This window comes from Branchiostoma floridae, chromosome 18 (genome assembly GCF_000003815.2).
Source record: "Branchiostoma floridae strain S238N-H82 chromosome 18, Bfl_VNyyK, whole genome shotgun sequence".
Classification (NCBI taxonomy): domain Eukaryota; kingdom Metazoa; phylum Chordata; class Leptocardii; order Amphioxiformes; family Branchiostomatidae; genus Branchiostoma; species Branchiostoma floridae.
In genome coordinates, this window is record NC_049996.1 from 9,945,988 (window position 1) to 9,962,994 (window position 17,007).

Sequence of the window (17,007 nt, forward strand, 5' to 3'; positions counted from 1 at the left end):
ATGGGTACACGTATGTATGTATCGAACGTTTGGCGGTGACACCTTGTGCAATAAATTGGCTGTTATGTTTAGAGTTAGGCTTACTTCTATAAAAAAAACCTGTCCTGTGACTTTGATAGCCTCTATTGTAAATATTACCCCAATTGGGTCGCAAAAAAGAAGATACAAATGCAGATACAGTACCAGTCTGTTAATTGTTCACTGCACACGTTACAGGGTTGTCCTTCGTGTCATCTCTTCGGTGATACTACTAATTACTACCGCCACAGTGGGTCTTTTGTTACCCGTTCATTCGGAACTGGATAAACAACTTTTCGCTGTGCAGTGAAAGGGGAAAATTTCACCTCGTCTGTCAATGGACAACTCTTAAAATGCAGTAGTTATCATTACATGTTTTGAAAACACGGCATAAAAATGTAGCCCGGATAGCTAGTTCGCTTTTATGTTCGCTTCTGCAGAGAAGCGACTATATATAGTGTATAATTAATGTCAGAGCGAGAGTCTACTGTATATAGTGTATAATAAAAGGCGGAGCGAACTACTTTCCGGATGGTACCCAGGCTAATAAAAATGTACTCCCAAAATTCATCAAGCCGGGTTGTATCTTGGCGTCATGCTACGGTGCCATCAAATTTGACTTGGTCCCTTAATTGAAAATGTTAACCCCAATGTGAACGTGGCCCGTAGAAAACACACATGATCAGTACAATGACGTTATAAGTACAATGACGTTGTATAACGTCATTGATCAGTGCAAGTGGCTACCCATAAATTCTTGTGGAGTGTAGGACTAACAAATATGATATTACACGTATCCATCAATATGCGGCATTTATAGCCACCCTTTGAAATACGTGTGTAACCAAGGGCCGGCGGCGGGCTGGTTAAACTGTTCAGACAATTCATTGCTGCAGAAAAGATAAAAGACATTTCTTCATTTGTGATTGGTGGATTTTCATTTCATTCCACGATTAAGGCATACAGACGACTTTAGAATTCACTCCCAGTGTCGACGTCATCTGTATATCCTCAATACGATCAATGACAGTAGCTATCACGGATCGCTGATCACGAATCACTGATATTGTCACGTTAGCCTTGATATTTTTACAAAGTGGAACGAGTCTTCTTCCGCTATTCCTCTAAATGGAATACTTCAACACATAGACCCGAAAACACGGATGAATAACACGTTAAAGTGGTAACACACGAATCATGGTACACGTCAAGACAAATAGAACCATTTACATCAACTCACCCCGAAGCGACAATTTTGTGCGGTATATTAGAACCATTTTGTCACGGCTGATTGGACGCCTTGTGTTACACGCCCGTTCCAAAGTCAAAAGCACGAAACGCGCCATCTGGTTTATGTACATTCAAATCAGACACTATTTATAATTATGACGTTAAATCACCTGACTGACGTCACCAACGGTTATCCTATTTCAAAATAAGATAAAATATGATATGGTATGAATGACATTCGTGAAATCTTCTTTCGGTCGGGTGACTTGTTTTCAATTCAAACATGGCGAACGGTAGTTACAACGCTAGAGGTGAAATTTTTCCACTATTTAGGTGACAACAACACATGTCTGTCGCCCGGAGCTGCCACGCCGCTTTTGTGATGATTCTCCGGTTACACCCACATATCAGCCCACGGGCTCGGCCAATCAGCGAGCGCCAATTTGCTCAAGCCCAGTTCCTTCCCCCTAGATACAACAATGGCGACTCCATGCTAGAACGTTGCATTTTCAGCTCCGACCGGCGTTTGTGTTTTCCAACGTTTACAAGCGACATTTATCTCATATTCACCCACGTCAACATCAATTGGTAAGTACTCTTCACTTGTCATAACAAATTAGCGTGTTGTGCGTCGAAGAAAGTCCGTTTTCTAAACGCCTTTCCTCTCGGCGTGCACACAAAGATACTGGTGAAATCGGCGCCGGTAATTCGTCAGCGTAAACACGCATGTCAGGGTAGGACGTGGCCTTACCAGGTTCACTCTGTTGGACAATAAACGAAGCGTACTTCGAAGCTTCATTCGGTTATCACATCAATACTTTCCCGCCATTTCTGTACAGTCGGGCCGCATAGAAGATGGTCATGAATTCAAGGTTGTCCTCAAATCGTACACCCTGGGTTGAAGATGCCAGGGGGGCTTTTGTCTAAAAATGTTGTATACAGTTCCATGCGTGTCAATTACACAACATAACCTTACGGAGGTACTGCAAGTGTTCTGACTTGATTTTTATTGTTTGATTGACAGGTCGAACAAACGACAGGATGAATTCTAAAACGGTGCTGTCTGTCTTATTTCTCCTGAACTGGACATCCTGGATCGTCGGGCAGGAGATCGGTAAGTGACTCCGACTGTTATTGACTGTTTTCTGCCTTAAATGATCAAGGGATGGTTTTCAGTGTTAGTTTGTGTAGCGCCAATGCTAATCCGTCTTATGATCTTTCATAAATCTAGTAAAGTAGGTATATTTCTCGGTATATTAGTGTGGAGAGTAAAAATATTCAAGTACGATCTGTTCCGCTTGACCCTAGATGACCTAGGTGAAGTCAGTATTTCCGCAACGCCCTCCGCACCTTGTCCATGGGGAACTGTGCATTTTTATCACATGATGTTCTCTATTCTACTCTTGTACACGTCACTTCCCTTTCCTTATAGGAAATCCCTAGTCATTTAGCCGCTGGCACAAGTACAAACCTTATCATCTTCTCATCATATATTGAATATTCTCTCGGTCGATCCCGCCAAAATGCGTCATTGGACCGGATCACATCCAACATAGGGGTGTGATTTTAATGTCCAAGGAAACCCTACATGCTGCGTTTCTTTTTCATCGATATTGTTGATCATTTCTGGATAGAATTTGAAACATCGCTAACTTGAATACTTGGTTGTTAACTTTACTACCTGTTCGTACCAATGACAATGTTGTGTTTGGAACCGTGCCAGAAACTAGCAGATCATTCAGCGCCAGTTGATACTCACGCGGGTCGCCTCTTTGTTAGTGGTGAATAGCTCGTGACGCTGTTCGAATTTTTAACCAATGACCGAACCGTTTGGACACCGTCCAGAGTTGTATCAGTTATCGTCTAAGATGTGGGTTTGTATTTCCAAAACATTGTCTGGATAACTGTAGTTTTCAAACAGGCGTATGGTTTTAAATGATGCAGGTCACTGAACGATCCAACAACTTGGCAGGATAGCAAAAGCTAAGCTTCTTACCCAAACACGTCCAGAAATACTGTTAAATACTCATTGGTCTAACCGACGAACGCAAAAGACCTGTCAACATCTTGGCCTTGACATTGGGTACATTTTAATGCACACATTGCTATATTCTAAGTCGCATAACAAACGTTCTACTCAAGGTATTCTCTTTCTTAGTATGCCTTAAGCTCTTTCTTATCATAAAACACAAGTCTTCATAAAAGATATGTGCCAACGACTTGAATATGTCACCTGATTATGCCTATACCTGTGAAAAGAACCAAAACATTTCTAATCCAATTCATTAAGCCCTACTAAATCTAGAAGAGCCTTTTAAATCCGAACCACATTTGACTCAAACGAAGTTATCTGTCAACAAAATACCGTTCACATATCCGGTAGATTATTTCACCACGAGGTTTTCTTCTTTTGTGTTCCGCTTGTTTTGGTAGTGACATTCGGTGCCAGTCAGCATCCCTTTTATTATGTTTTGACATCAAACAGCCAATTCGTAAAAATTAGGCCAAAAAATTACAGATGTGTGGTGTATAAAAAACAGCCAATTCGTAAAAATTAGGCCAAAAAATTACAGATGTGTGGTGTATACTAGTATGTATACGTATATATAGAGAATTTTGGCAATTGATATCCATTTTAATTTCCTATTTGCTATATATATATATATATATATATATATATATATATATATATATATATATATATATATATCGCTAGATCTTATACATTCATAACCTTTACACTACCACGGGAATTTGTGGTGTTTTACGGAACACAGTTTGCTTAGTATAGTTTTCTGACAGCCTATCTTTCCAGTCGGCCTTCTGAATTAGCGTAGTGAGGGAAATAATTAAAACCAACTTCGTAAAAATTCCCCGGCATGCGCAAATTAAATGGGCGAGTTGACAACACTCTCTACCCCCATAGAGATAGCTGCGAGCGCACGACGGTATGGTTACCAGGCTGAATTTGAGGCCTGCTAGAAGCACCATAGGAAGATGGTTTTGTTGATTGTGAAAACGATCTCCCTCCCCATCTAACAACACAGATATGTGTCTATTTATACCAAGGACCTAAAATCACAGTAACGGTCGCTAGTAACCCAACAAAAGTTGGCACAATTCAGTGTTTTGAAATGATGAGAAGGAACATGAAGACGGTTTGGTAAATAACTAGGTGATAGGTCACCGCAAGTATGTCCATCCTTTCAAACGGTTGGTTACGCTGGTCATCCGATCTAGAATGGTCAGACCGTGTTTCTGTGATTGACAGGTTTCTCGTTGACAAGAAAGCCGTTTTATTTTCACGTAATCCCTGTCGTCAAGGTAGGCCGGCCGGGTTTGTTGACATGTTTCCGGGTCAGTGGTTATGTAGGGGGCGTTTTCAGTGTGCGCACGTAGGCAGACAGGTGAGCTGGCGTTATGAAGTAAGCACTTAGCTAGCCTACTTCGCAGAGTTCTAGCAGCGCTAGGTTGTATTTTATGGGGGAGTGCTGGTTCACGATTTTTGATGTTGACTAAGATTCTCTATTGCCGGGCTGCCAGAATCTCATAGCCTTGGCCAGTATTGACATCGTGAGTCAGCGCTCCCCATAAAATAAAAACCAGTGCTGATAGCGCTAGACTAATAAGACGTCGGCGATGGAGGCTAGCCCTTTGCTGAGTCTTTGAAGTAATTTCAACAAACGTTGTTTTCTTTTTCAAAAGCTACATGCTTAACAGGATTACATATCTTAATAACCATTACACTAGGGAAGATCGCTTCACTTCTAGTCTAAAAAATTAAAAGATGCAAAAGATGCGTTTGTTATACATATCTATTGATTGGAAAGGAACAAGGAGGCGACATCTGTGTCTCAGAAGCCATGTATATAATTCTCAAGCAAATGTGTGATGTTTGAGTAAGTCTGTGTAGTATGGTTTAGATGTTACGGCTCTAATTGCTCCCACACAACGTGTGAAAAGTTAAACGATCTACCTTTTGTGTGTGTATAACGTTGTTAAATCGAAAAGAGAGGGGCGTTCACACAATGACTTGTAACCGCATTTGTCATGCTCCTTGATTTCACTAACTAGCAAACTGTCGTCTACTTTTTTTTATCTCATAGAACAAATATTAGACAAGTGCTTGATTGTAAAGGCTCGTTCAACCTTTTACAAAGCTTCTCAAGCCACAAACTGTGGCTAACTGTTTGCCGGACATACAATTCACCTTTTGTATCGGAACATTTCTCTCAGCCACTAAGCAAACAGACACCACCCATAATTCAAACCTGAGGTACGTTAGTTTTCAGTTGAACACACTTGAATAACTCAGGCGTACTTTGTCTAGGCTTTCCACATCGTAAAACCGTCTCACAAATGTGTCAAGGTATAATTTCAATGGTAAACCGTGAAACCTCAGATTACACAGGAATAAGTCATTTTCAAACGAATGAATAATGAAATTGTTGAGGTAATTAAGGTAGACTTGGTTCTATTCTTCTTCATGTTGACATTCAGGGCAATGACCTCCCAACGTCTAGACAAAGCAAGCGACCAAGACCAGGTATTGACAAACCGTGTTTAAGTCTATAGTGTCAGTGTGATTGTAAAACGTAGGGACAAGCAAACGCGCCTGCTTCTGTTTGCGATACGTTTGGAGCCGTTTTAAAGGCAAGGTGCATGATGGGAGGATTTTGCCCTTGGCCTAGGGTGTCCTAGAAATAGTGTCAAGGTCATCCGCCATGTTTTTGGAGCTCTGTAAAAATCAATTTTCCTCTTTCTCCCTTTCTATCCTTGCCACTACTGGGCATGAACGGCACTCACGAATTAAATAAGTAGCGTTATATAAGCGTTAGAAGTGGACTAGAAGTACAGATGTATGCGTTAACTGACTTAACTGACAAATAAACCCTTCATCAAAATTTTAGATATTGTTGTCCGTTTGCAATGTAGATTACATGCCTCCACCACCGCTGTCTCCCGTTCCCAGCACCTTCCTCCTCGAACAAATTAAAACAAACGTAACCTTGTCCTGAGTTGAACTTCACGCTTCTCCACGCGGGAAGATAACGTAATTTTATTAGAGTCACATGGGCCGTCATCTGTTGCTGCGAGCTGTTATTCTCTTCCGATATGACACCGCAGGAAGGGATCGTGTCAAAATGTTGAGTAAAGCGGACAAACACCATCGTGACGAAAGCCCATCCAGCCCAATATTCCTATTAAGAAAAAAATACTTATTTTATTCTGCTGGTCTAATCCGATCTCTCAGCCCCCAATAAAAGGTTCAGTGACTTTCTTATGGTCCCCTACAAACTAGAGAATGGAAATACAAAATATCATGTATGTATCCCGCTCTTAACTCCTCTTTTATCATTGATACCAATCCTACGCTCAGTTTCATAGTAGAATAGGTTTATGATGGAGTTTGATATAGATTTGGGATGAACGTTATGATTAAGAATTAGATGAACAGACGTGATCATAATCAATATCTTGGCATGGTCCAAAATGTGGGCAAACACGCATTTATGGCTTAGCAAAACATCAGTAGCAATAGCCCCGATTTTGTAAATAATTGATTCCCTTTCATGCATTGTTACTGTCATGGCGTGCACGAGACCTTTATGGCTTTTATGTAATTAAATTACAACGAATAAAAGGTATTAGTGCCACGTCAACGGGTGCCTATCCAAAATCTTCTTCATGTTCCTTCAATAGACACTGAACACGATATACATGTACATTGTACACATCTATACGATCGATAAAGATATAATTTTTTTAGAAAAAACACGTAAAACATACAATTAAAAACTCGAGTCGAATTAAGAAATGTTTAACCGTTTTAATGAAAGATTATGTTTGTTCAATACTTAGCATCCAGTTGGACATGTGCTCGTTTAAATGCATACTTGTAGTTTTTACGGATAACAGATTGTTATCATGTGTATCCATTGCGCACTTAAGACGTAACATATAATGCTCTCGTAGTACCACTACTACTTGTTGCACTCAAACCTGTAATTTCATCATAAAAGTCCCATTTATGTGCCCACTTGTCCAGTGACCCCTGTTCACAGTAACATTGAAAAAGGACACTCGGTCAAGCTAAGGACGTTATGTTGTTTTGGTGAATTCAAATATGGCCATAGATATGTTAGGCACGCGCTGGTTATTTGGATACACCCACGAACATGGTGATTCTAAATCCTTCGTGACGAGTGGATCACTCGCCAAGCGCCACAGGCTCGTTAATTATGGCTAGGCGAACCCAGAGCTCTGAGCCAACCGTACCCTGTGCATCGAACGATATAAAATGCGTTGACGTCATCTGGTTACAAAACCGGTACCGTCTTCTCGGAAGGGGCGTCTCTCACATGGAACGACCCCCTCTGGCATCAGCAAATACCCCCTGACAACCCATTTCCCAAAATCATTCACTCTAAAATAAAGAGCGACGATATTCAAACTCGTTGATGGAGGTTAGACTTTTTGGTAATAAGATACGCCAAATAGCAGTTACTCAAGCCACTGGATATGATTTTGGAAACAGCCAGACGTTTCAGATAGCATCCGTTATCTTTATTTGTTTATTTATTTATTTGGAGAGCACGTTTTATATCTTAGTTTCTTAGTTAGGATATAAAACATGCTCTCCAACAAAGTCTCTGTAGTGTCACTGACGAAAGATAACGAATGTTATTTGAAACGTCTGGCCGTTACCAAAATCATTTCACTGTAACTTTATTACAGTAGGTCCTTTGCTCTTCTGGATAACATCAAATACAGATGATTTCCAGATGCGTTACTTCTAGCTCACAAAATAAAGATAAAACCTCGCTGTCTGCTTATCAATTGATGACTTTCTCTTTAGACCTCGCGACCCTATGACCAGGTCACAGTAGCATGGCGCGCGATCTTATCTCAACTCCCATTAAACCCAAACAAAAGGTCCACTGACGGTTAGACTCTTCGACACTTGTTTGCTATAGTTTGATGCTGAACAGATATTATCTAGTCGTATATTTCAGTGCAAAGCATATGTTAGACGTTTCAGTTTTAGTTGTCAGTATTTCAAAGGGTACAAGTCTTTAGAGGAAATACAGAAATGTATTCGAGCTGTGTAAGTTAGGCCTCTCCCCGGGGGCCAACAGACCATAGCAACGGGGATTATATAGCCAATGGATCTATATAACAACGCTTATTAAAGGCAATCTCACTCATAAGACAATCAGCCTTTAGGGTCATTGTACGCTGTCTTTGTGGCTTCTCTTTCGATGCATCCATTGGTAAGCAAACGAAACAAAACAAAACAAAACAGCACTTCAAGCAAGGAGGTTGATCATGAATTCAATATGAAAGCAAAGAGTGCTAGGCACTTAAAGAGGAAAGTGGTATCTTAATTATGTCAGTATTTCCAGTGATAGAAATCTTTAGACGAGACATAGCAATGTATTCGAGTTGGTTGTTTAAGCCAGGCTTCGCCCTCAGGGTAGGGCCAGTAGACCATAGCAGTGGGGATTATGCCGTCAATAGATAAATCTAAACAACGCTTATTAAGGGAGATCTCACTGATAAGGCGATCGGCTTTTGGGGTCATTGTACTCTAGCTCTGTCCTGTGATTTCTGCTGTGGTACATCCATTCTATTGAGAAACAAACTAGCAAAACAGCATTTCAAACAAGGAAGTACAATTCAGTATGAACGGAAAGGGTCGCTAATTCAAAAGGAAAGTGGTATCTTGATTATGTATTATAATCATGCCGTTTTGGGCGCCGCCTCAGGGGCGAAGACATTGCAGTGCTGCTAATTAAAGTTTTTTTTTTCCACACAGATGATCAGCAGTGTGGTGGGGAATTTTACACCGACAACTATGACACGATCTCGTCCCCGGGATTCCCTGATCCATACACCCCTGGGGACGACTGTATCTGGCACCTCAAGGTCCCAGAAGGTACGTACTGTTTTTGACTGTACTTGACATATGTATTCAAAATTTTGATTTGTTTATTTCAAAGACTTCAATCATCTATGCCTTGCCCACATACTGATACAAGCCGTGCGGTTTTATAGAATAATTATGTGTGGCTTATTTATTAGTAATACATCAAATTGTCATCATAAATTTCAACAAGAAAACTAGGAAAATTTCAATAAAGGATTCACGCCCAATAAGTGTATATCGCTATACAGATATATGGAAAGTAACAAAACGACTGAAGCGCCTCTGTGCGATCTTCGTAGTTACTTCACATTTACAGAGGATCGTACTAGATTCATAGAATAGACTTAAAAACTTGCAATTTTGTAATATTAACTTCGATCTCTTGTTATTATTCCAGGTCACGTGGTCAAACTGACGTTTGCATACCTGGGAACCGATCCCTGGCCCCTTGCTCCGCAGAACTGTGCCCGGCACTACGTGGAGGTGTTCGACACACCTGACCGTGGGGGAGATCTTCTCGGTAAATACGATCTGATGAAAATTATTATTTTTTCATGTTGAATATATTTTATGTCATTTATTCATTCATAAATCCATACGTGACTAATATATGAGCATTTGGAAAACATACAACTTCGAAATAACAGACCAAGAACGATATCTTTACGTGTAGTAGTAGCCTTTTCCTCCGAGTCCATAAACAGGGATGTCTGTGTGTGTGTGTGTGTGTGTGTGTGATGTATGTTTGTGTAAAGCATGTGTAAACACAGCGTGCAACGTAGCCAATGTGACAAAGGTGATCTGAAGTGTTTGTATTGTAATGAGATAAAGTGTAATGAGTAAAATGATTCAACATTACCATTGTCCATCTATTCTAGGCCGTTACTGCGGAAACATCATCCCTCCCGTGGTCCTGTCCACCGGAAACGCCATGTCGGTCAGGTTCATCACCAGCAGGTGGTCCACCAACATCCAGGGCTTCCACGGCTTCAAGGCCAAGTTCGCGAGCGTGCCGGAAGGAAGCAGTAAGTTTTCTTTCCTTGATAACATTACGCTCACTTGATGTTTTATGGGGCTTCTATCTTCCGAAGATTAACAGTTTCAAGGCAAACGATTCTGCGTATAGGTGCAATAGTTACAATTGGCGTAATTACTATAACCAACAAACTTTAACTGGTATACACGTGGCCTTCAAAAAGACGACCCGCCAGTAGCCTGTCCTCGGTGCTGAAAACACCATCAACACAGACAGGCAGTTCGCTGCTGCACAATGCACAATTTTCGACGCCAAGAGAGCAATAGTCTCAAGGCCAAGAGAGCAATGGTCTCTTGGCCTTGCTTCAAATTGTTGAAGGAATACAGTAGTTAGTAGTTCAGTAGCCATTTGTGTAAAATAGAACGATAGAAGTGAAAAGAATCTGACATACTCTTTCTCGACCCCTCCCGACCCGTGCAGTTGTTGAGAGCGGTTGCCGCAGTCCGCGGAAGATCACGGACCCCACCGGAACTCTGACGTCAATCCACTTCCCGTCGGACTATGAAGACATCGTGTGTAAGTGGGAGGTTATGGTGGAGCCCGGGCAGAACATCACTCTCAAGCTGCGCAGCTTCCAGTAAGTTTGTCATATTTCTGCGCTTCTATAGCTTTTCTTAAACTTTCAATGGCACACCGAAAAGAGGAGGGGTCCGTCCCGGTGTGATTGGATAAAACTATTTCGGCCATATGGAGTAGGGATTTTCTCCCGAGCAGCCTATTGATTCAGCTAGTCGAGCCTGCCAAAGGTTGATGTTTCTGACTTAGGGAGAAGGGACCGCCAGTGAGCGTTAGGTCAGTGCCCAGAAGTGGCCTATGTGCCATTGAACTGAGCAATCTCGCTAAAAATATTAATGACGTCCTCTTTCTTTTCCTCAGTTTCCTGTTTTGTAAAAGCTGTTATTGTTTCAACTACCATTCATAGAGGCGACTAACATTAATTATATGCAACATATATGGTCGTGAAGTCGTGAATATAAATATATGATCGTGTTCCTGTTATTTTTCAGTGTTGGAGGAATTTTCCCACTGAAGCCACTGTGTGACGCTGAAACTGGCAGACTCACTGTCCACGATGGAGTTGGCAGTGACAAGAATCATCTGGGTAATTTGTTTTATTTATTTTCACATCAAACTAATCCAAAAAATGAACGTAATCCAGGCTCAATCTTAGTCATGATTGAAACAAGTTGACCTGTGAAAAATAAACTTATTGCACTACGTCATAGATCCCTGTGCACATGAGTTGATGATGAAGTATCGAGGCAATGCTCGAAGCATTTTGAGGTAGTTTTTCCCAAAGTTACAGAGGTACAAGTTACCGTAATTTGAATTGAACCAATCACGTGCAGATACAGTTGTTTGATGTAAAACGGACCAATCATATGTCTCACTTTTCGTGATTTCCAGTGTCAATCTGCGGCAGAATGTCCGATGAGGAGACGTACTCTGTGACCACAGCGACCAATCAGATGACAGTTGAATTCAGGGCGGGAAACACCGGACCGTTCAAGGGCTTCTTCGCGACGTACCAATCCTCAGGTAGATAATCTTACAAATATTTAAGATATATTTTTTCTTTGTTCTTTTCTTCCTTTCTTTACAGAATTAGTAGCCTCTTTCTGCCATGACCAGTTATGGCAACTCTTTGTATCTTTTCCAGTGTAAATCTGTTTTTCAAACATTCTAATGTTATACCGTTTGTAAATTTTTTTATATCATTTTTCGTCATTACAGGTTATCAAGTACTGCCCGGCGTTACTGAAGCTCAGGTCACAGGAAGCGCACATGCCCTACGGGCGCACTTCCCATGGTGCCTTTCGTGTCTCTTCGCCGCGGCCATCTTGTTGCTGCGCATCAACTTATAAATGACGTCATCTGTACATAAACGTATTCACTTATGGCTAGCCGTGGTTGATATTTGTACATCTCAGCAAACATAAAAGAGTAGAGACAGATTACATGGGCATCTTTAAACTATTGTCATACAGAGAAACTCTGATGTGATTGTAATTTTCATTGTGCTGGCTCTACAATAGAAGTGACAGTGGTGGCCATTAAGTATCACATTGAGCGTTTCTCAACACAAACGAAATAATGTACATATGTATATACAAGAAAAGCTTGTAACGTCATCTCTATAATTGGGATCGGCCCTGATTTGAACGGCTCAATTTGGAGAAAAGGCGGTTGACATTTTTGGTAGAACATTCAGCAACCAACAGCAAGAAATAAATGAAAGAAGAATACGCCATCTCTTGTATATAATTATAAAAGAGGAGTTGCTATGTAACCCAGCAATTTGCAGTGAGTGTCAAAACTGCTCAGTTTTTTAACTTTGCTGTTATTTCGTTACGTTGTTTGTACAAATGTGTGAACAGAATATATCATGTAAATAGCTACAATGATTTATGATACTTGTAGATGCGGATTTAAAAAAAAATAGTGTTCAAGCGTGTGAGGTACTTCACCAATATCGCATTTCCCAGAGAAACTCCCAGGCTTTACCAAATGTGTCATTTAATTTGTACTATTGCTTGTTGAATATGACAAGTTGAAATTCTTAGCACAAGCACACGGTGGCGGTGTGGCACAACATTGTGAGCAGGCCAAAGAACTCTTTTTCAATGACTTTCTTATTAATCAAATATTAACTCTTTGCAGGTTTTTGAGCGACAATTTTCAAAGACTTTTCTCCTGACCATGTCCTCTTAACTGGCTATAATGTAATTTTGTACATATATCTATTGTTTGTTACACTGCCTAAGATCAATCATGTCTATTGTAAAAAGCGGATTGTTGCCTTGAATCAAGCAGGTTAACCTAATTGCTTTGGTTTGGCGATTTTCAACTTATCCATTGTTTTGGACAGTGATTGTGTGTGAATTTTTCAAGGGGAGGGAAGTTCATGTATCATATGAATAAGGAAAATGGTTCGAAATGGCGGATGGATATCAATGTTATGAACTGCGATGATTGTAAATCATTTGTACATTTAAAAGAAAAAGACGATTGTTGATGGTGCTGTTGTCGTATGTTTTATTTCGGGCAAATAAAATTGCGTTGTTTTCTACATCGTGAGTTTTGTCATGTGTGAGTACGCCTGGATTAGATTATTCCCGCATATACTGGAAAAATGGATATCTGAACAAATGCATCACCGTAACGTTAAACAGACACAAGCTTTGTTTTTAAGATCCATCTGTCTTGTCAACGAAAGTTGTTGGCATTTGCAAACGCTGCTACACGCAAAAAATTCTCAGCATACATGTAACGTTACCTACTTACATATTGAGAATGGCTAATGTTCTGTTTCTCCATATAAAGTAAGAATATTACATTTTTTGAGAATAAATTGAAAACCTATAAAAATGCTCCTAGAACACACTCTCTGGGTTATCAGGCCACAAGACCGCATCACCTAGCGCGGAGTAATACCAGGAAGTCCGCACCGGCTTACCAACTTCCTGTCACACACAAACAAATCGATTAAAGGTGCTTTTCTTGGGGAAAAGAAAACAGTACACACTCAGCTGTAACGATCGTCAAAATAGAGACTAAAACTAAGGGGGAAACAATGATGATTTTCTTCTTACTTTCTGGATCTACTTTTTGTAACCCGGCACCTGTCCTTGGTGCTGAAACCACTTTCATGTAAATCAACCAAGCTCACATTCTCAGTTCACAGCCGTCCTGTAGTGTTATTCATCTTACTAAGTCTCCAGATTTGCGACTTGAAGTTTTTTCCAGTTTGCTAGTGATGTGATCGTCAACAATTTAATTGATTTATTCCCAGAAAACCTCTTGTTCTTGCGTGTGAAAGACCAAACTGTGCCAGTGTTTTGCTGCCCTCTTCAAGACTGTTCGAAATAAAGTCCCGACTTGCTCTGGCAAACCCATGTTACAAGTAGGTACAACATGTCTTCTGACCAATATAATAATATGATACCGCAAGGAAATTTGTAACGTTACAGACTGAAGTGAGAGCTAGATAAAGTTATGATGTGAAACGTTGCTGAGTTATTTGTTGACGCTCCCATATGGGGGAGGTTGCCTTGGAGTCGTTCGGTACACGTAGAATGTTAGAACACGTTTTGTGGAGAACGTCAAGATTCTTTGTCGTGACGTTTGTGTTCATGTGATGTTCGAATATTCTAAGATCGAGCCGTTATTCATTCTATGTTCATTTTTTAATATTTGAACGTGATTTTGACGCTGGGACGAATTTGGTTTGGTATTCTCCTGAAGGATACCTGCGTTTGAGTATTTCTCATAGGAGCAAATTTTGCTCTCATTCCCTTTTCGTCAACTTGAGACAGCACTTCTAATAGTGCAGAAAGGATCTTTTCCTTCCAGTCACTTCTCATTTATTTTTTAAGTTTCCAAAGGATTCTAGAAAGGTGAGTGTGGCTAGTAGAGGTTTTAAACATACTAGAAAGCAAAAAGATGATTGATTCTAACTTTTTGACATCTTTTAGTTTTTGGAGTTATTCACTTGTACATGATCAGCTAAACTGATTTACTTGTGGTCTTTTGTTTCTGTGTTGATTTACCTGTAGGTACCTTGATGAAAGTTCCAGGTGTCTTGGCCGGACAGCAATAAAATGGGCCTTGAGTGCCCTTATGTATCATACAATGGAGGCTTCAGACTCTTACAGGTGTGTTTGTCTTGAAAATGTTGTCTTTGTTGTATATTTACATATTCTCACTGGTTCTCACAAAGTACAAACTTAGATAGTCAGTTAAATTTGCATGTGTATTGGAAGAGGTAGTGCTATGAGTATCAGCTGATATTCTTTTAAAAGATACCTAACATGTATCAAATCTATATATGTTTATTAAATTAAATCAAATTTGAATCCCTTATCCCTTGATCTTACACTGTATCACTTGTCCAGAATCTTTATGGTGCCCGAGTGAAGGTGTTCTATCCACAATATGACAACATGAAATCTCAGCAGACCTGAAGTGACTGCATGAAGAAGATTAATGCTGAGATATGCACAGAAGTATTCTCTACACTTTGATTCTTCTGCCATTGAGAACAGGTATGTACGAGGGGCGGTCAATAAGTAATGCCCCTGACCCACTTCCAGTCGTCTGATCTAGATTTTGTCTGTGTAATGATTCATATCTTTATAGGTTATGTTGCAAAAAACAGCTCTGAACTAATTGTGGTTTTTGATTTACTGGTGTTTGAACTGAGTCAGGTGCAAAATGGACCAGGTGTGAAATGGAACCAGTTGAGTGTCGCGCAGTGATCCAGTTTTTGTGTTTGAAAGGACGCACACCAAAGATGAAATGAAAGAAACTTATGGTGATGATGCCCCATCATATGACCTTGTAAAACGCTGGCATCCTGAATTCAAACATGGCCGGAAGTGTGCGGAAACAGCTCCCAGACCTGGTCGTCCCTCTTCTGCCATTGATGAGGCATCTGTTGGAGGACCAACCTGGGGTGTCCTACAAAAACTGTGTCCAGAGCTGCATCAAACAATGGGAGAAATGCATAACTCTGGGTGGTTCCTATGAAGAGAAAGGCTAATAACTGTGCCAAGTTTCATTAATCTCCTGCTATGGAAAATGGGTCAGGGGCATTACTTATTGACCGCCCCTCGTACAAGCACTAAAAGACTGCTCATGGTCTGTTCCATCATTGTTAAAGAATGAGACAATATCCTTTTTGAGCTAATATAATAAATACTGTTATTATCATGTAAATGTCTGCCAAAATACAGATCCTGGAGGTTTTGATTGTGATAACTCATTGCTTGTGATAACTCATTGCTTGTACTAACTCATGTTTTGATTTGATTTGATTTGTTAATATCTTCATCGTATACAGCTACATCAAGGTGTGGATTAGTGACAACAGTATGCACATCAAGTGTCCCCCAACAAAGGACATTTGGACTGTCCACCAGCCACTGAAGATGCCGTTCTGCAAGTATATTTAACAACCATGCAAGATGGTTCTGTGGCAGTTTGGGCAGCGTCGGCCAATAAGCTGTCTGCGTTAGCACTGTCACCGGATCGTCATCAAAATTATCACTGGTATGCCCTTCTGTACTGGTCCTTGTGTAGATTGTTGCAAATAATCGACACTTCTGGATTCTGAAATGTGGAGACTCGTAATTTCTTTTTAAAAAAACTTCAGAGGGACGGTTTTTGATAGGAAAAACAAAACATTGACTATTAGATCTACTTTGAATAATGTAAAATATAAGTTAGTCTTTAGTTATGGTAGCTTAGAAGGCTGTAAAATGTGCTTGTCTTTCTGTTTGAGCTAGCAACTTATGCAACATAACAAAGTATAAAGTCCATGATGTTTTCCTACGGCATTGTTATAACAACGCATCTGTCAAATTCTTTTTAACTTTCTTTCTTAAATGTCTTATCTTAAATAGAACTGGAGATTTTATGAATCAATTAGGCTAAATATGTTATCAGACATAGCTATGAATGACGTAATACTTTTCTACAATGCTGCTACATCATCATTTCTTGATATATTGTTATAGTATCAATCATTTCAGAGTGCACAGATAGACTGTGCTAGCGTCTTGCGATCACACAGAGAACACACAATGCTAGAGAGTCCAAAGTTGAGCTCCTTACAGTGAAGTCTAAATTTAGTGACATTTAAGCAATAATATTGTTATCTTAGTATGTCTCTCTCTTTCTCTCTCTCTTCATTGTATGACCATTTTAGAGTGCACAGATAGCACTGTCACATGATTTCACTGTCACATGAGTCCAAAGCTGAGCTTCATTACAGTGAAACTTTAGTTATTAG

The 17,007-nt window shown here is 40.1% G+C and overlaps 1 protein-coding gene and 1 long non-coding RNA gene across 2 annotated transcripts; both read left to right on the forward strand.

The window, feature by feature from the left end:
- The first annotated feature begins 1,567 nt into the window (after positions 1 to 1,567).
- Positions 1,568 to 13,284, forward strand: LOC118405825 (cubilin-like). The gene is made up of 9 exons (XM_035805621.1): positions 1,568 to 1,836; positions 2,273 to 2,362; positions 9,068 to 9,187; positions 9,576 to 9,698; positions 10,057 to 10,203; positions 10,635 to 10,791; positions 11,222 to 11,316; positions 11,622 to 11,753; positions 11,949 to 13,284. Exons 2-9 carry the CDS (start codon positions 2,290 to 2,292, stop codon positions 12,077 to 12,079), a joined length of 978 nt encoding a protein of 325 aa, XP_035661514.1. The 5' UTR covers positions 1,568 to 1,836; positions 2,273 to 2,289; the 3' UTR covers positions 12,080 to 13,284.
- Positions 13,285 to 14,266: 982 nt separating this feature from the next.
- LOC118405847 lies at positions 14,267 to 16,643 on the forward strand. Its single transcript, XR_004829947.1, has 4 exons — positions 14,267 to 14,611; positions 14,771 to 14,869; positions 15,110 to 15,259; positions 16,057 to 16,643. It is a non-coding gene; the product is annotated as an uncharacterized LOC118405847 (long non-coding RNA).
- The last annotated feature ends 364 nt before the right edge of the window (positions 16,644 to 17,007 follow it).